Source organism: Silurus meridionalis, chromosome 19 (assembly GCF_014805685.1).
Source record: "Silurus meridionalis isolate SWU-2019-XX chromosome 19, ASM1480568v1, whole genome shotgun sequence".
NCBI lineage: Eukaryota > Metazoa > Chordata > Actinopteri > Siluriformes > Siluridae > Silurus > Silurus meridionalis.
The window spans coordinates 7,841,786-7,869,597 of NC_060902.1; the positions used below are offsets into that span (position 1 = coordinate 7,841,786).

Below are 27,812 nucleotides of genomic sequence, written 5' to 3' on the forward strand. Positions count from 1 at the left end.
TCCACTCCAACCTTGGCAAACCATGTCTTTAAGGAGCTTGCTTTGTGAACAGGGCCTTTGTCATGCTGGAACAGGTTGGAGTTTCTTAGTTCCAATAAAGGGAAAATTATAATTCTGCAGCAGACAAAACATTCTATAGAATTGTTTGCTTTCAGGTTTGTGGCATAGCGTGGTGGTCCATAGACTATTAGCTTTATAGTGTAACATTGCACCCTGAGTATGATTACAAAGGATGTAGTTGTATTTATGTATTTTTTCTGAACAACACCTAAAATGTTTCCCATGAAAACCCCACATAGACCCCCGAACAAGTTATTTATCATATATGATAAATTGTGTTGTGAATAAAGCAAAGTTAAAGTGTTTATTACACTATTTTACAGCAATTTGCCAAAGATTAATACTTTTTTAATTTATACTAGAAAGACACATACATATTCTATTTAAAGTCACATTAAATGTTAGGGAGTGAAAATATCAGCAGCTATAAAGTCATGGCCTTACAACCTCATGAGTTTTCTTAATGAGATATTCAAAGTCAGTTGTTCTGAAGGCTTTTGCATGGGGGAAAAGACAGATTTTCTTTGTTGAATAACCTTAATCTGTATAAACAGGCCAATTATATTTGAGAAATCAAAAGCTCTATAATATATGTCACATTAGGCAAGGCAAGGCAAGACATTAAAGAATCAGACATTTGCCTAGCTCTCTTAATTTCTCTCTCTGGCACAACAAAAAAAAGCGTTTGCCCTATTATCAGGAGCCAAGGGAGCAAAACTGGCTGGTCTCTGTGTGTGGGAGAGATGGCATTTCTCTGTCTTTGCTGTCAATCACAGCAACTCAGGTCAACCATCTGTTTGCTTCTGTATGCAGATAAGGACAGATAGCGCTTTTCTCCAAGTGTATTATGCTGCCCTGTGATGCAGCAGTTCAAAAAGATTTTCAACGAGGAGGCACATATAAGCCTTAACTTCCCCGGCTGGTAGCGATCATATGATATGGGAGGGTTAGCTAGTGGATGGAAATTGCCAGGTGGTCAAATTGGAGGGAAAGGGGGTTGGGGGGGCTGCTCAGTTAACTATGTCATCAATAACTCCATAATATGTGCTTGTGTTGAGCATAAACCCAGTGAACTCTCTATAAATAAACCCATCACGCCCACAAGAAAGAAATCTTTGCAGTGTGGAGAGAGTAGTGTTTGAAATTCTCTCTAGTTTCTTTGGTGAAAGAGAGGTTTGCAACTTCAGCAGTTATGATCGCTGGCACATTTTAAGCTTGATGCTGACATATGCTCACACGATTATGTAATTAACTTCCGCTCTTCTTATCGTTTTAAAATATTTCTATTTGCTTGTGCCATCTGTTTGCACCACTTTTTCATCCTCTATCATCCCTGCCACCTGCCTTCTCTTTTTTTATCTTTTCTTGACATTCCCTTTCCGCTCTCTCTCCCCTGCTCTTTCATTTTTTTTATCTCCTCTTCGTTCCTCCATCTCTTCTCTTCTCCCACCTCTCCCGCTCGCTCTGTCATTCCCCCTTTATTTCCACGTGCTGCACAAAGGAGCGCAACGCTCTCGCCTGTGGCGTCATGAGCGCATCCCACAGGACGACCGAAACGCCTCTCTGTTTTGCAGATAAAGAGAGCGAGAACTTCAAATGTTCATCCGTCCCCGCATGAGATTTTCCTCTCGGAGGCATTAATGCTCAAAAACGGTTCAAGTTATTTATAGGGTTCAGCTGGTTTATGTTCCCCAGTCATATAACACACATACACGCTCACATGTGCACAGATTAAGCACTTATTGATTGCATGGATGCATTTGCATTTACTACGTTCACTACGTTCCCTGTGCATAAGTTTAAAATTATTCGAAAAGAATGATTGCATGGGGCATAAATTTAACATATACACTATATACAATATGTTCACACAATCTTTTTGGTTTCGCCAACATAATGTGAATAAAGTGTTTTTATGGAGAGGAAAAGGGTGCGGTCTTGATCTTGACTTAAAACTGGTTATGTTTAGACTTCTGGAGTCATCCTATATTGTCCTGAGTTTTAACAGTGTATTTGCATTATATCACATTTTCAGATACATCCTAACTTATCTATATACTTAAAAAAAAAAAAATAGGAGACTGCCTCATGGCCTGACTCTGAAGTGATTATCATAAGTACAGTTTTCATAGTTTGTAGATTTCTGTCGCAATGTTATAGTACTGGTAATCAATAAAGGAAATATTTTTTCTAATGAGGATTACATTTGATGATTTACAGTTTGCCTGCTTGCACGCTACTTTTACTGATGCTTGAATCAAATGATGATGAGTTTATGACTATTTTAAAAGATGATGATACCTGGATTAGTGACAGTTCATTGCCATAACATTGTTCTAGCATCATTTTACACGCTATTCCCTACATTTTTCATTAAGGTGCAATCCTGATTTTTTTTGTCCCTCTTTAAACACTCTGCTGTATGCAATAACACAAAACAGGTCATAGGTGTCAAAATCAAGTTGACCTGCTCTGTTCAGCCCTTGATGCTGATTGATTAGTGTTGTGTAGTGCTCGAGTGTATTAAGTACGACTAATGCTACAGAAAGCTTTATGACAAAAGAGTGCAGTGTGCACCTGCTTTTAGCCACTTGTGCATCTCAGGCGTAGATCTTAGAGTCATCACTGCGTGTCATTTCAGTACTTGTGTGTGTGTGTGTGTGTGTGTGTGTGTGTGTGTGTGTGTGTGTGTGTGTGTGTGAGTGAGAGAGAGAGAGAGAGAGAGAGTTTTACTCTGCATGCATGTGGTTCATTGCATGTGTGAGACCAGAGCAGGGTTGCTGACCCCTTGGAACCCTCATTTGTCACCTGTCTACATATTTAAACCAGGCCTTCCTCCCTCATCAATGTCCCTCTCTAACAACCGCCAGCTTTTTCAAGAGCGTTTGTTGATTATTTGTCGCCCCTCCTTCTTCTCCGTCAGTTGCTCTCATTCATTTTGTCCAAGATCAGTTTCTCTTAGCTAAATGTACAGAATCCTTCTGATTCCTTGCTTCATGGAAGGTGTCATGTGAATTTAGAATGTAATAGCAGATAAATCAATGTTAAAAATCATGACAAAAAAAAGACATTGTTCAGTATGTATTGGGTTATATAGTTTTTGATGAGGTTTTAAAGTTGAAAAGAGGAAAACGGATTCAAAAAGTCTGATTTGAAGTCTAAATTTACATATGTGAGCATATGCCTAAACTATGCAACTTTTTTTTGTATCCCCATTTTTTCCGATCACTGCAAAATCTCAGCTCAGATATCAGGGCAAAAAAGCAAGAAAATTAAATGTACCATATCAAAACATAGCTTTCTGGCTCAGAATATTTAGCTACCATTGTCCAAATGGTCAAATTGGGGCAACCATACACACACACACACACACACACACACACACACACACACACACACACACACACACACATGCACAGAAAGAAGAACTAATACATTCACTGAGTCACTGGAGAAAAAGCCCCCTATTGACAAGAAGGGTCACAGAGTTCACAGCAATGTGATATATCGGACGAGGAGCCAATTAACCTCTTCAGGTCTTTTTCTTTGGCCACGAAAAGAGAGCTGGTAGTAGATTAAACAACACGACAACCCCCCTCCACGAAAGAACGAACACTTAAGATGTCAAACACACACACACACACACACACACACACACACACACACCAACTCTCTTCCAACATCCACCCACCAACCACTCCCACCTTAAAAAACAAGAGCCACAAGTCTTTTATAGTGTTGACCCTATAAAAGGGTCATTTCCTGAAGGTGCAGGAACCATAAACGTTAATAGGTCGAGTGCAGAAAAGACAACCCGGCAGTCCGACTGTCCTTAAAGTCAGCGGGTAGAAGTGTGTGAGGAGTTAGTGAATAAACCTACGTACGCGTCGGATGGTAACACCTGCATCTGAGATCGTTTTCAATTATTCCCGTCCATAGGAAAGGAAAAGGGGGAGTGGGTGGTGGTGGTGGTGGTGGTAGGTTGTCGAGCAAACGTGTGCGGAGCCTTTTGTGTCATCTGCCTGTTTTGTTTGAGCAGGAATAAAGACTGAGGACAGTGGGGCTGTTGAGCTAGCACAACACGCTGTCAATTTTATGGCTAATAAACTTTCAAAGAGCCCAAAGTCCATTAATACCCGAGGCAAAATTTCGCCAGGGCTCTCAGGAATCTCGCTCTTTCCTCCCTCTTGTTCCCTTTGCTTCCCACGCTAGGCTTTTTTTTAACCCCTAACATGCATCGCAAAATACACCAAGCAAATGGATAATTGAACATAACCTATAAAGTCCAACACCTCACTCACACACACACACAGATACTGACAGCAAGGCGTTCTGTATGTGTGAGAGTCTGGATTTTAGTTTTGACCCATTTCTCCAGGGGATTTTAGAGTTCATGTTGAAGCTGAATAATGAAAATGAACATGAACCTAGCAAGAAAAATAGTTATTGTACACCATGAATTTATGTGTTTGGTTCAATTGCGAGTTTAATTTAAGCCATTTTGACTCTATTTGGTTTTTGACTGTCAAAGATGCCCGGCAACCATGTTATAAATTCATGCATCACTTCTGGAACATGTTTTAACACAAAATAAATGCTAAGTGTTATCATGTGTACCATATAGGACAATATATATATATATATATATATATATATATATATATATATATATATATATATAAAATGTATGAGGTACAGAAAACTACGAGTTATTAATTTATTAATGAATCATTAAATGTTTTTGACACTCAATGCATGTACAATTCTTCATAACTGAATAATATATATGCAAATAGCAAACTTACTGCCCACATAACAATATGCTATCATTATACAGGAGTTGCTATGGTTACGTCTTAGAGAGCATTATCTCACTCTTGTCACTTTGAATGAAACCATTGCCATGTACTGTAGCTCAAAAAGAATTTTTTTTCCAAGTGTAAATTCTTTATTTGCTCTTCATTTTATATGAATGTAGATAGTGAAGCTTTAATATTGGCCCCAGTGCTGCAGATCTCAGACATAATTAGTGATGAATACTTTTTAATATAGTGTTCGGATTGCTGTTGCTTGATGCATTTGGTTAAAATCTTTATTTAAAAAAATAGGCTAGGTTTGTAACTAGACTTTCTGTCTACTTTGAGCTCAGTAGTGGATTTATGTGGCTGACAGAACCGCTTACCTGCTGTGTGCCTGTGATTTTGAGTAAAACAGGAGAGAGTATTCTTTCACTAATGGTGTTTTTTTTTTCCCAATTTTTCTTTTTCAGAAATGTTCTAATTTAAGTTGATCACAGTTTTATGCATGGTGGGAAACAATCAATTCCATTAACCTGCTGAAGTTGATGAAAAAAAAAAAAAAAGGTTGGCAGTTTAAATGTAGCACATTCTGGTGGGATTCTATCTCAATAGAAAAATCTCAATCAGGACACTTTGGCTGGTGTAGGGGGGTATTTTAGTTACACCTATTGGCATGTGTGAAAGCAGCAGCTCAGCTCTATAATGCCACGTGGAGCAACAAGCGATCTGTCCTAAAGGGACCGAGAGCATGGACGTTTTTATCGGGGGGCTGCTTTTATAGGGCCGAGTTAAAGAGCCAAAACAGATGTCTGTGCTCACTAATAAAGGAAATAATTACTCAGCGCTCTCGACTAATTAAGCACTTTGTCGAAAAGAGGGCGGGATGAAGGGAGGAATCCAATAATAATCGACAAGCTTGTTGCTGCCATTCATGCGTTCTTTAAAAAAACGACGATCGCGAGAAGAACAGCTGAATCATACTGGCCATTAAGGGCACTGATGAGCCGGAAAGGACTTCGGCATCATACGTATGAAAAATTTATAAGCATTTTAAGTGTTCAGAGAGTGGCTTCTCACAAAGAGGATGAGCCGCTAACACACACGCTTCCTTTTCCGTTTAATGTTGGCCATGGAGTTCATTAGCAATGCCGAGTTGTCCGTTGCCAAAAGCACATTTGGATGAAATCCAAGGCCACTGCTGTTAAGAACAACTGAGCGGCTTGAGAATGTATTGAGAAATGAGTTTGCTGCTTCGAAAGCTTTAGTAGTTATTAGGGGGCAGTGGAATCTCAGTTCTCAGCTTCTGTGCTAGTGAGAGGGGTTCAAACCCTAAAACTGAGAGTTAGAATTGGGCCTTTAAGCAAAGCCTTTAACCTTCTCAGAGTCTTCATCTTTAACCAGGCTCAGAGTACTGATAGGAATAGATTATTATTGTAATATTATGTTTTTTTAAATTAACATAAGGGAAGATGGGAGAGAGAACAGAAAGGTCAGGACTGCATGCCTCACCACGTGCTGTGTTACGGATTTTTATTTTGTTGTTTAAATGAAAAGGACAAATTAATTGTGAATTTTTTAGAAAAGGCTCAGTGGAAGATCCGGATCCTATCTCAAAATACGAGTCAGTTTATCTCAGGGCACGTCTATCACACACACACACACACACACACACACACACACACACACACACACACATTAAGATGTTACGATGAATTTTTTACTGTACAAACATATCAAATTAATCTGTAAAACAAGTGACTGGCCACAGTTTAGTAAAAACTGCTGAAATGATTAAAAACAAAAAGGGTGACAAAGCCAAAGATTCTTAAAAGCTAATATGTTTTTATGCTAATATGTGTTGGGAGTTGGAAGGTCTTACATAATAGTTCAAATGTCATGATATAAAACTGATATTTTAACTGCTTCTGTAAATTTAAATGCTTCTATAGACTTATGTTTAATAATACCATACTTACCATGGAGTTCCACACAAAAAGGCATTAATTAATTTAGTTACAGAGGTTTCGACACTTTGCTACTTGTCAAGAAACGCAATGTTAGGATGTGATTGTTCATTAACTGAAATTTATTTATGAATAAAGGAGGAACTACAAATCGCACTGAAAAATCAAACTGAACATGTGTCAGTTCACTCTATTTGCATCGTGTGTATGTGAAAACTTGTTCCATGTTTTCCAGAGCCTAGTGGAAACCCCACTGTGTTTAAACGTGTTAAAGTGGATAAGTGTGTCCATGTGCATGCTTGTACTAAATCTTCACGGTTGGCCTCTTTATTGGTCATTTACTAAAGTTTTGTAAGCTGAACTGAACTAATATTCCCAGTAGATTTACAAAAGGTGTAATGATTTTCCTCATACTCAGAAGCCAAAAAGCACTTAAAAATAAACACAAAAGCTTATGATAACATGATAAATCAATTGCGATAAAGCACCTCTTGAGCATGGTATGATAATTATAATAGTCTACGTTAGTGAGTATGCATAAAAGTACATTTACACCAACTCAGGAGCTCTTATCAGACACATTTTTCCCAAACGTATATAGTAGTATAGCATATGTGATATTAAATTGATCTATCTATCTATCTATCTATCTATCTATCTATCTATCTATCTATCTATCTATCTATCTATCTATCTATCTATCTATCTATCTATCTATCTACCTTTCAATGTAATGGTATACATAATGATGCGAGTAAAGTATGTAACATCACATCATAGGACTAATACCTAAGCTGTTAGAAGGACTGTCACATTGTTCTGATAAATGCTAACTCAACAGTCACAAGACATTTGCTGAACTATTTGTTTGTTTTCTGCAAGCAAAGATCAAGCAAGCAAAAATGTATGTATGTGATCTGATTTTGACTCGAATATTAGCCATCTTTTATTTTATTTTATTATTATTATTTTTTTTTTTTTTTGGAACTATAAATGAGCTTAAGCAACAGCCTGTCATCTTTTTCACTAATTTCAAGACTTTTCTAAGATTTTATATCTCAGCATGCAATTAAAATGAAAAACACTCTATGGAATGTCATCAAACACAGAACAGTGCAGTATTATTACATGGCTTGGTTTTTCAAAGACTACTGTGTGCATTGGCAGTAACTAGCAGGCACTTATTTCTTCATTTTTAAAAATGTAACTGAATCGGTTCATTTTGCTATGATAAGCTGATACTATTGTACCATCATCATACCTCCAGCCTCAACTGTAGCTAAAGCCTCCTAAATCTTGACACATGTGGATGTAATGTCTGCGTCAATCTCGACCTCCTGAAAATGAGAGGTCCCTAATGTTAGAGAAGGAGAATCCCCCAACCTCCTTCGCCTCTGTCCTCCTCCCCCACTCACCTCGTCCATTTCTCCTGGGACCCGAGGGCCGAACAAAGAGTGTGCAGGGCCTGGGTGAGTGCTGCTGGGCCCCTGTCTTATTAGAGGAGTCGTTAACGTGTCAGAATGATTAATTTCCAGAGGTGCATAGGGATCCCCTAGAGTCACATTCATTCTTTTTAACACACACTTCCCTCAAAATACCACATTTGCATTTCCCATTAAGAAAATATAGATATATATGCAAATCGAATCCCGCCCCCTTTTTGGGGGGAGAGAAGGAAGCAGGCTAAAGCATTATAGGCTTCTGTCCTGTCCACCGTCCACCCCCCCACCCCCCAAAAAAACAGATGACCGTTTTCATTTACGCTTCTATTTTTTTTGGTGGGGAGCAAAAGATCCAGTCAGATACAAACTTCAGCTTTAACCCAAACGTTCGCATGGGAAATGTAAAGACACTTGGAAACGAAATATTGACAAATAAAGATAAATTGAGATTTTTTTAAAGTATAACTTAGAGATTTAGAGACATTGTGGATCAAAAACTTTATGACTAAATTAAAAAAGATAAACACATTGATACGGCTACAACATTTTACAAAGAAAGTTGTTATAGTCTGAAACATTATATGTACACTACAATTAAAAATACAGAGTGTATCAGAAACCAGATGCACCATTCAATTGAAATCTGTTGAGTGGATGCCAGCTGGCTCTACAATCACATGCAACATGACACATATTTTACATATTAGCATATCTGTAACAAGTTTCAGTTGGAGCAACTGATGTGTAACGTTCTTGAAAGTATAGAAATAATGAAGTCGTGTTAAAAGAAAAAAGAATAGAATAGCAGTGAGTTTTCTTCTAATCCCCACCCCCACTCTGTAATCTGTTTTTCCCCGTAGTCCGTTCGATATTTCTCCCCTGAGAACTGAATTTGATTAATTCAAATATCCCCTCTTTGGTTTTTATACCCCATTACTGATACCATTGGCATCAGCTACATATGTCTTACAATGAAATTTTACGTTATAACCCATGTTATCATCTTACATTTCTTACGTCAAGCTAAAATTTGTACATAAACAATAAAAAGTTAACATTTCTGTTTTTAGTCTTTCTGAAACAATCTGAAACAATAAAAAATTGGACCATTTTAATAGGGTTAAGCAGTAAAATTGTGTGTGTGTGTGTGTGTGTGCGTGTGTGTGTGTGTGTGCGTATGTGTGTTGTGTGATTAGTCACATAAGCCTAATCATTGGAGTCAATACCTGACACTGATTGCTGTTAAGTTCAGCTTTGTCCTTGCAGAAGTACATTAAGGATCTGAATTAAGAATGGAAGAAAATAGCTGAGGGGAAATTGGGATGTGGTTTAGTGTATCGTTTACTGCAGGTTCAGAGTATAAAGAAATCGGTTCATACAATTGTTTCATACATGTACAAATCCGATTCCAAAAAAGTTAGGAAATTGTACAAATTGTGAATAAATACGGAATGCAATGATGTGGAAGTTTCAAATTTCAATATTTTATTCAGAATACAACATGGATGACATATCAAATGGAAGTTGATTTTAAATTTCATGTCATCAACACAAAGTTGGGACAAGGCCATGTTTACCACTGTGTGGCATCCCCTCTTTTTTTTTTATAACAGTCTGCAAACGTCTGGGGACTGAGGAGACAAGTTGCTCAAGTTTAGGAATAGGAATGTTGTCCCATTCTTGTCTAATACAGGCTTCTAGTTACTTAACTGTCTTAGGTCTTCTTTGTCGCATCTTCCTCTTTACAATGCGGCAAATGTTTTCTATGGGTGAAAGATCTGGACTGCAGGCTGGCCATTTCAGTACCCGGATCCTTCTTCTACACAGCTATGATGTTGAAATTGATGCAGTGTGTGGTCTGGCATTGTCATGTTGGAAAATGCAAGGTCTTCCCTGAAAGAAACGACGTCTCGATGGGAGCATATGTTGTTCTATAACTTGGATATACCTTTCAGCATTGATGGTGCCTTTCCAGATGTGAAAGCTGCCCATGCCACACGCACTCATGCAACCCCATACCATCAGAGATGCAGGCTTCTGAACTGAGCACTGATAACAACTTGGGTTGTCCTTATCCTCTTTAGTCCGGATGACATGGCGTCCCAGTTTTCCAAAAAGAATTTCAAATTTTGATTCGTCTGACGACAGCACAGTTTTCCACTTTGCCACAGTCCATTTGAAATGAGCCTTGGCCCAGAGAAAACGCCTGCGCTTCTGGATCATGTTTAGATATGGCTTCTTTTTTGACCTATAGAGTTTTAGTCGGCAACAACGAATGGCTCGGTGGATTGCAGTCACCGACAATGTTTTTTGGAAGTATTCCTGAGCCCATGTTGTGATTTCCATTACAGTAGCATTCCTGTATGTGATGCAGTGCCGTCTAAGGGCCCGAAGATCACGGGCATCCAGTATGGTTTTCCGGCCTTGACCCTTACGCACAGAGATTGTTCCAGATTCTCTGAATCTTTGGATGATATTATGAACTGTAGATGATGATAACTTCAAACTCTTAGCAAATTTCTCTAAAAAACTTCTGTCTGATATTGCTGTTACATTCTCATATTTCTATATTGCCACTATGAGAGGCTCTTTTTATACCCAATCATGTTGCCAATTGACCTAATAAGTTGTAAATTGGTCCTCCAGCTGTTCCTTATATGTACATGTAACTTTTCCGGCCTCTTATTGCTACCTGTCCCAACTTTTTGGGAATGTGTAGCTCTCATGAAATAAAAAAATGAGCCAATATTTGGCATGACATTTCAAAACGTCTCACTGTCAACATTTGATATGTTATCTATGTTCTATTGTAAATAAAATATAAGTTTATGAGATTTGTACAGTGTCCCAACTTTTTAGGAATCGGGTTTGTAATATTTGCCCCAGATTTTGAAATGACTGGACTTATACTTAAGTGTTAAAATAATACAAAAGACAATATGGAGACAATGTACAAACTGTTTAATTAATATCATTATTTCTACCAGAATCATTATTTATATATTTTAATGTTTTTATTTATTCTGTATATAACTGATCAGCTGAGAAGCAGGATGTTTTTATTTGAGAAACAGAATTATTTCATTATCTGGAGCATTATAGTGTATAATGTAGTATAAAAAAGAAAAAAAAATTTTAAACTGGTGAGTTTGTTTAGGTAGGCAGGCGAGATGTTGGGCAGAAAATATAGTACAGAAACAGTAATATAATTGTGTAGAGCAGGTTGCATGGCCATCAGAGGCATCACATGCCATCTGGGAAATGCTCCGGGTCTTACTATTTTCAGCTATACAGTACCAGGCTTCAATCTGCTTGAATGGAGAGAAACTCGTATAGCAGAAGCAGCTTGACATGTTGGCATTCAAAACACAGATTTGAAATAGTGAAATCTGCCCGATAAGCTAATTAACACTTTTTATTAAAAGGCACTGGTTATATCATAGAGTTGCCCTGGTGAGCATTTTGCACTTCAACTGTTACATTTTAAGCTCTACTTTTTCTCTACTCCATACCAACTCTGGTTGAACTGTAAATATTAATTTGGATTTTAACAGTAAATGCTGCTTCACCTTATGTGTGCTGTAAAATCTTTAATCGTTTGCTGTAAAATTGTTTAGTTTCTTATTGCCATTTATTTGTAGAGTAAATATATAATTCTAGCTTGTTTACGTTGACAGATTTTTTCATTTGGCAACATTATGAAATGCGACCTGAAATGTAATCTACAATGATTTAAGGTATGGTGGAAAAAATTATGCTTTTCTGTTTGAAATCAAAAGCAATAAGACTGAATGGAAATTAAATTTGCTTGAAGTCCAACCAGCTCATCAGTACAGTTTAAGTAGAAAGATGCAAAAAAGTAAAAGAGGGTGAGGGCACCGCAGGATTCAATGTACTGTTTATTATTTATGCTGTGTAAAGTATATGTTAGGATTGAGTCATATCATCCCAGTCCTCCTCACCTCATCTACATCAGTACCTGACTTTACTAACACACTTGTGGCTGAATGAGCACAAATCTCTACAAGCACACTCCAATATCTAGTGGAACATCTTACCAAAAGAGTGGAGGTTATCAATTAACAAAAGTTATCAATGTTCACAATTGTGGACTAAATGGAGGATGAGAAGATGTTCACATACCAATCTTATGCTCTGGTGTACACAAACTTTAGTCTATGCAGTGCATATTTGGTGTCTATGTTTGTTTCTGTAGTATTGGAATGAAATGACTAAAGCTAATCTAGCAACAAAATAATGGGCTCTTGTAGCCTCAGATGTTGTTGTGATGTTTCTGTGTGGCACAGTGTAAACATGGACAAAAGGTCATGACTTGTTGTGGGTGTATAACTACATTTTTAGCAAACAGTTTTTTTTTTTTTTATCACATGCAAATGTATAGTTTAGTCTTATAATTTACTATAAACATATTTATATACATCATATGAGACCTTAGATGTACTTTTTCTACACATGAAAATGTTGACACTGAAAATTACAATAAATCCAGGCCAAGTGCTGGATCTCTCTTTCTTTTATTTCCGGTATACAGTAACTCCAATGTTAATTGCCATAGCCATGCCAAATCTCATGAGAGGAACACTGTCATATTGTCAAAATTTGCACTCACTAATGAGTAGACCAGCAGCTTGTCCAAGCTTGATGATCTTCCTGCTCAAACTTGTTTGGCTCCACATAAACTTTCCACTCACAAACATAATGAATACTGTAACGTTTATGCCACTGAATAAACGCAATATAATTTGATTACCACCAACTGTGGATTCAGAACTCCAGCAACTTTGTATTTAAATGTGTGTTTTACAATGAGGAAAACAGGAAAAAAGATACTACCATTCAGTGCTGTAGAGCTGACCTTGACCTTCAAACTTAATTTGGCTATTACACATGACCCCTCCCTGCACCAGTGGGGATGTAAAAGGCTCCCAGTGCTGACCCTTAATCTCATTTCTTAACTGGACCGAGGTCTCTCTGTGACCTTCTGCCACTGGAAGCCCTCGTCAGTTGCCAAAGCAACCACAGATTGGGGCTTGATTGACAGCTCCCCTTAGTTTATGTAAAATGGAGTCACACTTTTCCTTGTAGGAAATGAAAACATATGGCTATTAGCTCGTTTTGAATCTAAAAACCATTTATACTTGTACTTCGGCTTCATGCTGCTCTTAACTGTGACAGAATTTCTTTCTCATAGGGAACCCACCACATAAACCCAACATATTTACAGGTTATTTTTGTAAAATTATAAGTACTTATTAATTTTTATTCTCTATTATGCAAATATAATGAGGAACTCAAATGTATTGTTCTGGTTAATGCTAAATTGTTTCACAGATTTTCTTTTAAATAGACACAGTATATTTCTGATTTAAGTCATGTCTAAGCAACAGATGTACAGAACAGGGTATATTCTATAAACCAAATACTTTTCTTTTGGCCTGGGTGAAACTGCAGTGCTCATGTTGTATAGCTTTTTTGTGGGTTTGTTAAGTTTATTAACAACGCCCCACATGTGAACAAAAGTGCATGTGATCATAATGCCCTTTGATAGACTGGCATTTTAATTGGTGTTTCTGGGAGAAGTTTTGGGGTTTGAATATGGATGAATGAAGAAACAGACATAGCTTAACATCTCAATTAATTACAATGTAAGGTAACAATTAATAAAAATTTTAGTTGTAAAATTGTCTAAAAAAAGTCATTATAAGGAAAAGCCCCAGAACCGCTTCAGTCCTATGGAGCTGTAGTAGAGTCATTCTTCCAAAAGATTCTTCCCTCAATTGCTGTTTTAATGAAGGTGGATGAAGAATGCTGTTTAAATATCCATAGGTGTTACATTTAGGTTAAAATCTGTTGAACCTTAGGGCCATAACATATTTTCATCTTCATCCTTACAGGGTTATCCTGATAAAGAAAGAAATGTTTTGTCATAGGATGAAGAAGATAATTTAGAAAAAAATTTGAATTTGTTTGTATCATGCTTCAGCAAAATTCCTCTCATACAGAGCCACCAAAACCAACAATCCTGCTCTTTCATTTTTAGGATTTTACAGGTTGTAGTCTGATCTTGCACATATGTTTGTTTTTTTACAATGGTAAAATAAGCTGTTGAAAACTGGTACATTTGGAGGTTTCCAGAGCATACAATAACCAACCAATTTTCTTTTATAAGGAAAACCTGTGCACCTGCTAATTCATGAACTGTTTATGCTGTTATCCATACATCAATGTGCAATACAAGACATACAATCATACAGATTCAGATCAGTTCACAAAATCCTAATGAGGGAAATGTGATTTTACAGTAAATAAAGTAACCACTCTTTGGTGAGCAGAAAAGCATCTCAATACAGAACAGATAATATTTTGAAGACGTGAGCTAAGAACAGGAATCTGATGCTACATTAGGCACAAGCAGACTGCAACAGGACAGTTTCCTCCCTAATGAAAGTTGATTTCTTTCGCAAACTGATTCTGTGAACATGCATCATAAATGTGCAGCTGACATATCAGCAGTAATTATTTGATGCAGTTATGTTGAGGTGTTATGTTTCCAACACCTTGTGAAATCGATGCAATTCCTATAAGGTTGCAGTCAAAAGAGGACTTTCAAATGAAAATTGCCCATTCTTGGAAATATTGAAAATTTAGTCATTACAGCAGGAGCATTTTTCCCAAAACATAAATGGATAGTGTGCTTGTCTACGAATTGCTTTAATTTGAAAGCCAGTTACCTAAGAAGCATCTAAAAAAGCATGTCATTCAAAAGCCACTGTCCAAGGTTCTGAAGAAACTTAAGTCAGTATCTTCATGCACCAAAGCCTAAACAACTGGCAATATTACAGTATATTTGACAATATAATTGACATAAGCTGCTCAGATTTCTTGTTTGAAGCTGGTCATGAGGCTAAATAAGCATGTTCACTAACCTGTTGTTTTTCTCTTTACACAGCGGAGCCAATTGTCCAGGTGGATGGAAAACCAAACTGCTGTTTCTTCAAGTTCAGTCCCAAGTTAATGTTCACTAAAGTGCTGAAAGCCCAGCTGTGGGTTTATCTGCGACCGCTGCAACAAACCTCTACTGTTTACCTGCAGATCCTGCGTCTTAAACCTGTGACCGATCAGGGCAGCCGCCACATCCGCATCCGCTCACTCAAGATCGAACTCAATTCACGTTCAGGCTACTGGCAGAGCATTGACTTTAAACATGTTCTGCAGAACTGGTTCAAGCAGCCACACACAAATTGGGGCATTGACATAAATGCCTTTGATGAAAGTGGCAACGACCTTGCTGTGACCTCACTAAGGCCTGGAGAAGAAGGGCTGGTAAGGACCCTTAGACCTGCTAGTTTTATTTTTATTATTATTATTATTATTATTATTATCATTCTTTTTATTATTATTATTGTTGTTATGTTCAAGATTTTTTTTACATTGGTTATTCATAATCTTCTTAATACTGGAAGTCATAAAGCATGGCAGGAGTTAAAATAAACCAGAAGCCCTGGTAAAACAGAAACCTTGGCAAGTATGCCCATTGTTGGACCTCAAAAGCCAAGTCAAGTTTTCAAAAAGTAAGTAACAACCCAACCCTTTGGACAGCAAGCTGTTTTTAAAAGCATGGAAGAAAGATCAGAGACTCTTTAGCAAGACTACAAAAACAACATAAAAAACAGAGAAAGAATGAAACTCCCCCTGGACCTCTCTTTTCTCTTTATCCAACAAAGAAAGCAGAGTGCAAGCTGACAGGATTTGACCTCAGTGGCCTTGTGGTTTGTTCCCCTTCTTGCTGAACTCATGCTTGTGTCCAGCTGCATGGCCACAAGATGAGATCAGTGCTTTATTGAGAACAATGAAATTGTGAAGACACCGGCTACACAATCTCTCAAGAATCACTAGGTGCGTACATGCCAAGGTTAGGACAAAAACAGGAAGCCAAAGGTCACATATAGCCTGCAGTTTTCAGTTTTTCAAGGTTTGACAACTACTAACACATCAGAATTTACAGAAAACGACCCATGCAAGAAGTTAACAATGGAGAAAACTAGAGCGCCATTTTATGGAAACTAACTTTTAGACTGATAAAATTCGTACATCAAGCAGCTGGTAATGGTAGTGAAATTTACAAGCATTTGCATAAAATGATTGGTAATTTTATAAAATCTAGCTACCCATTTATAGCTATTGTACAACTTTATAGAATATAGATAGAATACAGAATATTAGAGAAAAGCAGTCCCTCATTTTCAACTTTTTTGGTTCCTTAATGCAGTCAGGTGTTGCATTCTGTTAAATATAAATAGAACCAAATATTTGGCAATTTCCAACTATGGTTGATATCTCTTTTTAGGTAAACGTTATTGAACAAATATTGAAAACATATTTTGACTAATATCCAGCTATTATCGTCTGATTACTATAATGGAGTAGAGCAGAATTAAAACAATCTTCAGTCTCTCACTGTTTCACCCTCCTACTTCCCTCCCCCTCATTTCCAGCAGCCGTTCCTGGAGGTGAAGGTTCTCGAGACGACAAAGCGTTCGCGTCGCAATCTCGGCCTGGACTGCGATGAGCACTCGACCGAATCTCGCTGCTGCCGCTACCCACTCACAGTGGATTTTGAGGCATTTGGATGGGATTGGATCATTGCTCCTAAACGCTACAAGGCTAACTACTGTTCAGGCCAGTGTGAGTACATGTTCATGCAGAAGTACCCACACACCCATTTGGTGCAGCATGCTAATCCCAGAGGCTCAGCCGGACCCTGCTGTACACCCACCAAAATGTCCCCCATAAATATGCTTTATTTCAACGACAAACAGCAGATCATCCACGGAAAGATTCCCGGCATGGTGGTGGATCGCTGCGGCTGCTCTTAGACACAAACGGTGGCTCATTTTGTCTGCTCATGACTGTTCAAGTGTCTCCTGGTTTGCTTTCTTCCTACGTCCTGGAAAAGCGACACAAAGATCAAGGAGGTCAAACTTAACTTGTTACTGTAGTCAGCTAATAACAGAATAATTCATGGTTAAAAAAAAAAAAAAACCTGAAGCCGAGGGGCAGAGATTTCTGTGAACAATTTGGAAGTTTGCAGACGGGCTGGTGAGAGAAGAGTGAGACATTTATTTATTCCTTTTCTGTTTTTTTTTTTTTTAAATGTTTGTTGCTCCTGGTTTTGATTTTAAGTGTTTGTGTTTAACTGTTTAATAGCTGTAAGATAGATATTTTTTAAATTGGCTCCAAAGTGTTTAAGCCAGTTTATAAGCCTGTTCAGTCTGTCTTACCAAAAAGGCAAAAACCCAACACTAAATAGGGATCATGCAATGCCCTCTGTAAATACTGTGACAGTGAAGTCAATGCTGTTTCTTGCTGTTAATTTCTACAAACGAGAATATTCAGTTTCAACACATCTAATCGAAGTAAGTATGCGCTCATATTAAACTACAATGGCTGCCTAACCTTATTTTAAATATACTAAATAAATATTAAACATATATATATATATATATATATATATATATATATATATATATATATATATATATATATATATATATATATATATATATATATACATACATACATACATACAGTAATCCCCCACTTAACTGCAGTTAGAATCTCGTGGAATTGCATTTCCCACATAAATAATTTGTTTAGCTATTTTCCTCTCACGATAGACCTAAGAACTTATAGGAAATTGTTTTTATGGAGTTTTATGTTGAAATAATAACAAATATAATTGATATTTTTTGATTATTATTATTGATTATAAAATGAAGTAAAATGTTAATACAGTACAGTACAGTATATATAAAATTGCATTTTTGGGGTGGCCCTTTTATCGCAGTTTTGGAACATAACCACCGTGATAAACGGGGATTACTGTGTGTGTGTGTGTGTGTGTGTGTGTGTGTGTATATATATATATATATATATATATATATATATATATATATATATATATATATATATATGTACATAAGGGGTGTAATGTACACAAAATTAACAGTCCGGTACTTAACTCAAGTTTCGGTACAATTTTGGTACGATTAGGGGGAAGAAATGCAAAACATAAATAGCTTGTCATTTTGTATTAATGCAATTTATTATTATTAACATTTGTGATCAACATTTAAACAGTTTACATTTTAAAAACAATTTTAAATAAAATGCCTGCTTGGTTAAATAATGATAATTAAATTGAGTAATTGATTATATTTGCACAAATTAAATGGATTAAATACAATTAAATATTTATATATTTATATACATTTTTTTATATTTTGTTATACCCCTGGCATTGTTGTGCATGTTTTCAAATTTATTAATAATTGTAAAAAATGAGTGCGAGGCAGAAACTAAACAAACTTGCGGTCTGCTATTTAATACGTTCCTGAGGGAACTCAGACAATAAGTATGTTCCGCACGTAAAAAAGATTCCGAAACGAAAGCCCTGTACCAAAGAGTTTCGGTACTTATACATGTACTGTTACGCCCCTTTATATATATATATATATATATATATATATATATATATATATATATATGTATGTATACACTACACATTTGCAAATGTTCTATATTTGCAGTATATTCAAAAAAACAACAACATCACAGACTTGCCCTTGTACAGAAGGATACTTGCTGTCTTCATTTCAAGGCAGGTGTCCTTATGCTGCTTCTAAACGGGACAGATTTTATCTCAAGGGCACAAATGCTGCCAAGAAAATGTTGCCTACCTAAGCAACCTAATTAATAGTACAAGCACAGGTGGAGCGAAACAGGAAGCTTCATTTTAAAATGAAGATAACCTTTTAAAAAAAATGTATTTTGTCATATCTTTAATCCAAAGAGGCTGATAAATATTGACTTCACTGTCCCAATACTTACAGTAGGAAACTGATAATGTAAACTTCTCTTCTTAACGTTTTTTTTTTGTAGCCAGAGAGATAAAAAAACAAAAACAAATCCCCTATCTACACTTTATTTCATCCCAAAACATAGTACATTAGAGAAGCAAAAAAAGTATGCCAAAAGAGCCCTACAGTAGATATACATGCTAAAGCAGACCCCCCACCACACACCGCAAATGCAGCTAGCACCCCAGTGCGACATTCCCAAGAATCCAGGCTCCCTTTCATGGCCACTTTGATCTCCTTTTTACTCGTCATCTTGTAAAAGACAAAAAGAAACAAGAAGAGAAAGGGGTTTTTCAAGACTCGTCAATGAGGACAGGAAAAGGGGTTTGCCTGGCAATCAAATTACGACCACAACACTGACTCACACACACATACACACACCCACACACATACACAAAGCCTGACCTTTAGAGCATCAGCTCACACTGGTTAAACACAACTAGTCCTAAATATACAAATTGAAAGGAGATTTTTATTATTCCAGAATTCTTATTATTAATAAAATACTGTATGGCATACTTTTACATTCATATTATGGCTGTTCCTTTTTGTAGACTCTGTATCAGTTTTAGCCTTTAGACAAAGCTCAAGTAATTTTTTTCGGATATAAGATGTAGGCATGTGCTGATACGACATTTCCATGCGACAATAACTGCCTGATATTGAGGAATTGTCTTATATACTGATACTAAAAGTGATATTTATCGCAACATATCATTATCAGCACATCTGATCAGATCAGACCCCCTCCATCCCCACCCCACCGCACCCCACCCCACCCCACCATACTCACAGTTGCTGGGTTACGCTTGATTAAAATTCAGCATGTGGCACATTGTACATTTCATGAAAAAAAAATTCATTTATTGACCTTTTGTTTCATGACATATCACTCCATTATTACTCCTTACTAATCCTTAATGGTATGATGAACTGAAGTGCTTAAAAGGAAAAGAAAAAAAAAGATTACGAAGTCTCATCCTCACTAGATGTCTAAGCAAATAAGAATATTGCTCTGTTGGAAACGAAAGCACTATGCTGTTGGATAAAGGAGACGCCTTCTGACGTTATATATAAATAATATATGTATATAATTTTTTTTTAAAGGGGTACAAAAGAACCTTTCTGGGCACTCTACCTTACCAACTATAAATTTTGCACTATGGGAATGGCAAGAGAAGTCATGTCTGTATTTGTATTATACCTTTCCAAGCACAAGAGCTTGTACATGGACTATAACAGTTAAAAAAAAAAAGAAGTCTGAGTTTATGGAGTGGATATACAGCGACTATTCATCATATTTTTCTTCACCTTTATGCTTTTTTGATGATCTTTTTTTCCCCATCTTCTAAAGCGGAGACTTGTCATTATTTCTTTCCAACAAAACAAACTTTACTGAACAAATGGACAATTTTCCTGCTTGGACTATTTATGGGTGCAGGATGATAAAAAAAAATTCTGAAGCGCTCTCTCTCTCTCTCTCTCTCTCTCTCTCTCTCTCTCTCTGTACATCTTAAGCTTATTTGGAATGGGCAAACGTTGGATGGATTGCATTTTAACATTGACAATTGTCAAAACAATTATAACAAGGAGATCAGCAAACTGTTCGAGACCAGCGGTTTGGAGTCGGCAAATGAAAGTTCAAATCCCACTGACTGCCAGTAAAACAAACCCCTCAACCACTGCTCAACTCTGTTTATGGATTGGATTCTGCCTCGATGTAATCACGTTGGTTTAAATGTGATGTACAATTAATAAACACAAATAGATGCAGGTGCAAATATATAAAGGTGTGTTTTCCCTAAAGGAAATTTAATTTGTTGATTCGAAATGATATCTATAAATAAATGCAATATTGTGTGCTAGGTGGCAGCAGGTGGCAGCAGACACTCATTGTTGGAATAGCGAAATAAGCAGAATGCAGTACATGATGGGTCCTTTATGATCTACAGATTAGCACACATGCAGCCATGCTAAACTGACAGACTTCACACCAAGCCTACATAGATGTTGGGATATTACTGGAATTACCTTTTACTGAATTGGATGTAAAGATCTGGCTACTCAAATTTGGTCATTTGCTGTAAATGATGAACATTACTGCAGTATTGACCAGGTAAATACATAAAATGTGCTAAAGAATACAATATTTCATTGATTTGTAGCATTGTTCTTTTGGATCATTATTCAAAAGAGAGATTTTTCTCCCAATAATCATTAACCCAGTCTCTAAAGACAGCTTTAAAGAGGACGTTGTATTTCAGAAGTGTTGCAGCTGAAACAATTCCAAGTTGACCTGTATATTATGTATCAGGCCTATTCTAGAAGTTTTTGGCAACATTTAAGGACAAATACAATTACTGTCAGATACAATGTCTGTATTGACTTGGGACACTTTAAACAGACGTACTTGTTAGCTTAATAAGTCTCCAGGATTTGTGAGAGACATTTCATTTTTGGCTGAATTTTCTGTCGTTATTTTCCATAATTTTGTTGCCCATACAGGCACAAAACCTACTTTAAAAAAAAAAAAATTCCAATTCAAATCTGAACAATTCATGAAGTAATGAAACACACGGTCCCAATAAACCATGATTATTACCTTTACATCACATGAAGTTCCCTGTAAAGCTGCTTTGAGACAATGTCAGTTGTTAAAAGTGCTATGCAAATAAAAATGAATTGAACTGAAGTATAGGCACTTCCTGTGTAGCAGAGATAAAGCAGTGGAGTCGATGTGGAGACTGTAATGCACATGATCATTTGAGACTAATCTCCATCTGTGGATTATAAGGACTGGAAAACTATGGACCCTTCTGCATAAATAAATGAGCGTGGATGTTCTCAGTGTAAATAAGCATTCAGCATCTCATCTCTTTCTCCAAACACGTTCTCTGCTTTGAAGAAATGTTTTTCTTTTCCTTTGCTGTCTCATCCACTTTTTATTTTTTAAAGCTATGTAGATGAACGAATTATAAATTTGTAGGCTGAAATCTGTGCAAATGAATACTTGGTTTCTTCGGTTTTGTTCGTTTGGTCTCTTTTTCTACAATAAATCATTTATTTAGCCTAAAAAAGTGTTATGTGCCTTTACTAACTGAATATCCATGACCACAGATCACTAATACTGACTGACACTCTCACACAGGATGCAAACAGAAGACATCTCCAGACCTGCCTATTGCCATGCACACCTCAGGGGAAAAACTGCTAAATAATTGACACAGAGAAGAACATATAATGTATATTAACTGCTTGCAAATAACGGTTTCTTGCCATAGCAAACGTCTTCTTGATCTATTACCAAAGAAAAGGGTTCATTCTCAGGGCTAACAACGCAAAGTGGAAGCAGAAGGCTGGTGACGGAGTCCAGCCATGGACGTGCTTTGTTTGCCTCACATATGGGGTGCAGCATGACCCAATTAGCATCACCTGATAGCAGGGCCTCTCATCAACCTAATTTAGGGGATTTAAAGAACAAATGGGCCTCTTATGGATGCAAATGAAGCAGAGCCTCCCACCTTTGGCCTATAAAGTGACACAATGTTTGCAATCACTGCCAGTAGGTGCACATTTGAGTTTTAATGGATGTAGAAAAGAAAGACAATACTATTTGAAAAGCAATGAATGGATTTCCACTGGCCTTTGCAATTAACCTACACTGGGAGAAAAATTCAGAAAAAAATTCAGAAAAAAAAAAAGGTACAGCTGTATGATCAGAAACAAATGTTATCCAAAGTGAAACGCAGTAGATCAACTGCTGCAATTCTGACGAATTAATATCTGGTCAGTGCCTCAAAGTGAATTAATGCGAAGATAAAATCAAATTGTTAAAATGGATTTTAGTAAAAATATCCAGCAAGTAAAAACACATACATGAGAGTCTTTCTGGTGTTTATTTTAAATCAGTCTGTTAGAGCAGGGGTCACCAAAGTTTTTAAATCTGAGGGCTACCAGTTTGATACACACTTCTGAAATAACAAATTTGCTCATTTACCTTTAATTATATGTTATTATTAATAATTAATGATATTCATCTATGTGGCGACACTGATCATATTAATGATTTCTTACAATATTTATCAACAATGATTTAACAATGTAGGAAGCAGATAGATGCAGCTCACTGGTAAGTGGCGCTATGGCTCTGTCACGAGAAAATGACCATATCAAAATGCCAACTTTTTACATTTCGTCAAATCGCACACCCGTAGGCCCTCTGCCTCAGATCTCAATTTCCATCTTCGCAATACAAAGGTACTTATCTTTATCTAGTAAAATCTAACACTGACATGGAGCTTCACTTTAAGAATGAAATACCGAATTGACCATATGACTTGTAATGACATCATTAGAATTCTCAACAGTAACAAGTGCTAGCAAGCTAAAATAAGCACTCTGACAGTATTTGACTTATGTATTGCACACATTTCACTATTTGACCACAATAAAAGCTAGATCTTTGTGAGGTTTTTGTCAGTCAGCTTCATACACTAATGTCTAGTCAACTTATGATAATATTTTGCTATTCAGCTGTCAGACAAGAGAACAAAGTAATCACATCTAGATGCAGGTTAATGCATTAATAAAACATCAGTAGAGGCTATTAATCTAAATCAAACTTTAAAGCATCTGACAAGCCAAACAACTAATGTATGTTTAAAGTAACAAGTGGCACCATTAAAAAGCTCTTTATAAACATAGCATCAAAACTTTTATAAAATCAGCACCAGCCTGTTAACCTGGAAAAACAAAGACAGTGTGGAGCCCAAGATCATAATGTGCAATCTGAAAGTAGTAGGTTGCTTTATCATGACTACTTGTTCATGTTCACAAAAAGGAAAGTATTAGGTTCTGATTGCTCATGAGCAAGTAAGAAAAGAGCAAACAACATTATCTGGCAGCGAACAAGCATAAACATTAGAGCCACAGAGAAGAAGAGAGCTCATAGATCTTGCTGTAAAACAAGTACCTATGTTCTGTCTAAATGAACAAGTGGCTGTTTTTTTTCTACAAACAAACCTGTTTCATGCACTTTTTCTCTGGTCTGATGTTTGTCTGCCTATAACTGTCTACTGAGAGGTGGTGTCAAAGTGATGATTGTGGACATAAATTAAAAAATGTAAAATAAAAAAGCAAGGAATTAGTGCCACCTAGTGTTCAGTGACATGTGTTAAACATTACTAGGTTGGCGGCCCTAACTTAGCCATCAGGTGTTAATAACAATTCTCTGAAAGGTGTTTCATCCAAAATTCAATTTTAAATATTTACTATTTCATAACTTTATGTCATAACATTCCACCAATAAACTATGGCCTACCTTCTTGTACACAGGGGAGACGCTCATACCAAATCGCTCCACTCTTTTCCTCATTTTCTCGATGTAGACCTGAGGACCACAGAGGATGTAAATCATTACTTGGAAAGTAATCAGTACGTTCTGCGCAAGTCCTGAGAGGCAATGCATTATAATATATTTCTCTTTCTTGTGATCTCGACAAACATTGATTCCTCCTGATCAGTACTTAAAGGTTTTTGTGTATACGTCATAAAAGCATGTTCGAGAGCAGGGGTCACCAACATGGTGCCCACGGGCACCAGGTAGCCCACATGGACCACATGAGTAGTCTGCGGGCCTTTTCTAAAAATAGCTGTTTCCTACTTTGTTAAATCGTTTTTTTAAATTATTATGAAAAATCATTAACATGATCAGCTTCTTCACATAGATGAATATTATTAAGTATTAATAATAACATATGATAAAAGGTAAATTAAGCAAATTTGTTATTTCAGATCAAACTGAAAACTGTGTGTATCAAACTGGTAGTCCTTCACATTAATCGGTACTTAAGAAGTAGCTCTCAGTTTCAAAAAGGTTAGTGACCCCTGTTCTAGAGGCAGCATGATGGATAATAACCAGAACCATGCTTCAGCGGGTGTGTGGAAAACAACTTATGTCATGTAAAGATCATAAGAACATTTCGTGTTGTGATCACGACAAAACAAGAAAGAAAAAAAATATAATAATGCAATGACTCTTAGGACTTTTGTAAGATTCAACCTCTAAACTTAGGGGTTATTAATATTTAGAAATATTTATTTTTCAATGCTTAAGTTTAATTGTCCATGTTTATCAGGGATCCAATTTATACATTATTTTAGAAATTAGTATGCTTTTATTTTTATATATATATATATATATATATATTTTTAAAATTTGAATTATTATTATTATTATTATTATTATTATTATTATTATTATTATTATTATTAATCTTTTTCCCCATAACAATAAAGCGATGTCTGATGCTGTTATTAGACTCCACCTGGCTGAAGCTAAAGAAATACACCTGTTTTATTTAATTTCTAGTACAGCTAAGGTGCTAAACAGAAAAATAATCTTGAAAAAAAATTTCTTGAATTCTCTTTTATGGTTTAAATTTTAGAGTCAAGTTCAATACCTCAAAATGCTTTTCGCACTAAATCTTTGCTGCTTTACTTTAGTTGACCACAGAAAATACACCGAGCCAAATAATCATTTAGAATTAAAGAAAGTCTGCCAGTTGTCTGGGATTCATAAAAGCAGAGTTATAGGTAACTATAGGTTTTCTATTTCAGCCCTTTAAACCACCAGGGCAGTGTGTAACCCCTAGATAATGTGTTCACATCACTAGGAAGAAAGATGTTATGCTTATATATTATGGAGAATAATGTTTATAATACATAATATGGAGTGCAATCCAAACCCAGTTGCTAGCTTTGAATGGCACATCTCAAAATAAAGTCTGTGGTATAGAGTGGCATGGGGGTGGGGGGTGTCCAGATCTGTATATATTGAGTCCAACCCATACTGGGTGTGTGTGTGTGGGACGGGGGCTGGGGAATGGGCATATCTTACCTGGCTACCATCTGTTATAAATAACTTAGTGGGGCACGCACTGGGCACAGACGGAAGTGCTGACGGCTACAAGGGCACACGACTGATTCACAAAGTGAGGTTTATATGAACTTGGGCAGAAATCCTAGATTCAGTCACACAAGAACCTACCATAGTTAAATGCAGAGCATGAATACTCAGAAGGGAAACTTGAGACTAATTGAGAACGTCTATGACTGAAGTATGACTGCAGTAATTATCGCCACTACATGCCTCCCTTGTTAGACGATCATGCATGATGTGTGCATATGCATATAGTGGTATCCAGGTGTTTCATGCTGCAGCTAATCATTCAGAAACTTGGAATTGAACAAATTCCAGACTAAAGTTTATTTTGTTAATTCTTCTATTTTCTTGATGTTTAAAGGGGGAGGGGCTACGCTAATTAAAGTAAAATCAAAGTATATAATTTAAATATAAATTCTAGCTTCTTGTTCCAATGTAAAAAAAGAAATCATTATAAAACCTCAGGCATGGTTACCTCTGAATCATCAGCTCCAACCGAGGTGGCACTGGTCACAGTTCCAAATCTCTCTTTCTTCTTCTTCAGCTTTTCTTCTTCTAAAACCTGCACAAAGAACAGAAGACCCCATCAAGTAAATGTGTTTGCCACTAATATGTATTTTTTTCAAAGTATCAGGCTCTTCCATTTTGTAAAAGAATCTAATAACTGCGTTTATACTGCTGCTAGAATTAGAGACCTTAAATATGTGCTCAAGCGTATTCAGAAATATATATTTACTGTATATGAATATTCTATTCATCACAATATTAAGCTCTCAAATCATGCAGATACAGGTGAAGAGCTTTACATCTAACCAGAACATGGGGGAAAAAAAACAAAATTCAAGAATCTAGCAAACTGATCTGTGTGTTACAGAAAAGTTTAAAACTCGGCGTGACAATAAGTTCAGTTTATTTTAATGGTTTTCCCATTTAACAGATTTAAATTCAATCCTCTTTGGGGAGGTTTTAGGAGATTTGCAGCATGATTGTGCAGCAATTACACTGTGATCAGATGTATTCAAAAAGGATATTGATTTGGCTCCTGCTTTGCAACTACAAAAGCCTCCACAGATCAGTGAGGGTCTTCCTCTACATTTGGGAGCATGCCGGTGCACTGAATCTGAGCACTGATGTCTAGCAAAATACCCTGCTGTGAGGTTGGTATTCTTATTAATACCAAATGTGTTCAGTAGGGTTAAGGTGACGGCTCTATGCAAACCACTTGAGTTCTTTCACATTAACCTTGGCAAACCACTTCTTTATGGACCGCAGTGTGAGCACAAGGGAATCGTCATGATGAAATGGTTTTGGGGCCCCTAGTTCCTCATACTGCTGCAAAAAAAAGGATTTTGCGTTCCTTGTGTTACTTAACTTCCTTAAAGTTTGAGAAATGGCAAAACATAAAAAGGTATTTTGAGATGACCACATAATATATGCACTGCAGTTATGTAGAATTCATGCAAAGATAAACTGAGGCTTTTCAGGAAAGCAATAAATGAAAAGGAAAGTGGCTGTTGAATGTAAATAAAATCTCTTAGTTTACCTGTAGTCCTGCAGAAACACTTTACAGGTGTGTGAAAAAATAATAAAAATTATAATAAAAAAATTATAATAAATAAATAAAAATCCTGCTCACTACTAAATATTAATGGTTTTGTGTAAGA

General features: G+C 36.5%; 2 protein-coding genes across 5 annotated transcripts in view; one reads left to right on the forward strand and one right to left on the reverse strand.

The window, feature by feature from the left end:
• gdf11 (growth differentiation factor 11) overlaps nt 1-17,336 on the forward strand; it is a 21,710-nt gene extending 4,374 nt beyond the window's left edge. Inside the window, exons 2-3 of the mRNA XM_046875659.1 lie at nt 15,236-15,609; nt 16,782-17,336. Coding sequence (XP_046731615.1) covers nt 15,236-15,609; nt 16,782-17,162 — 755 coding nt within the window. The 3' untranslated portion in view covers nt 17,163-17,336. The remainder of the gene's footprint in view (nt 1-15,235; nt 15,610-16,781) is intronic.
• Nucleotides 1-27,812, reverse strand: part of LOC124402555 — a 129,190-nt gene that overhangs the window by 42,729 nt on the left and 58,649 nt on the right. For all 4 annotated transcript variants that reach the window (XM_046875665.1, XM_046875664.1, XM_046875662.1 and 1 more), the window contains 2 exons: nt 26,624-26,710; nt 24,526-24,594 (listed from right to left, as the gene is read on the reverse strand). In XM_046875665.1, coding sequence (XP_046731621.1) covers nt 24,526-24,594; nt 26,624-26,710 — 156 coding nt within the window. The remainder of the gene's footprint in view (nt 1-24,525; nt 24,595-26,623; nt 26,711-27,812) is intronic.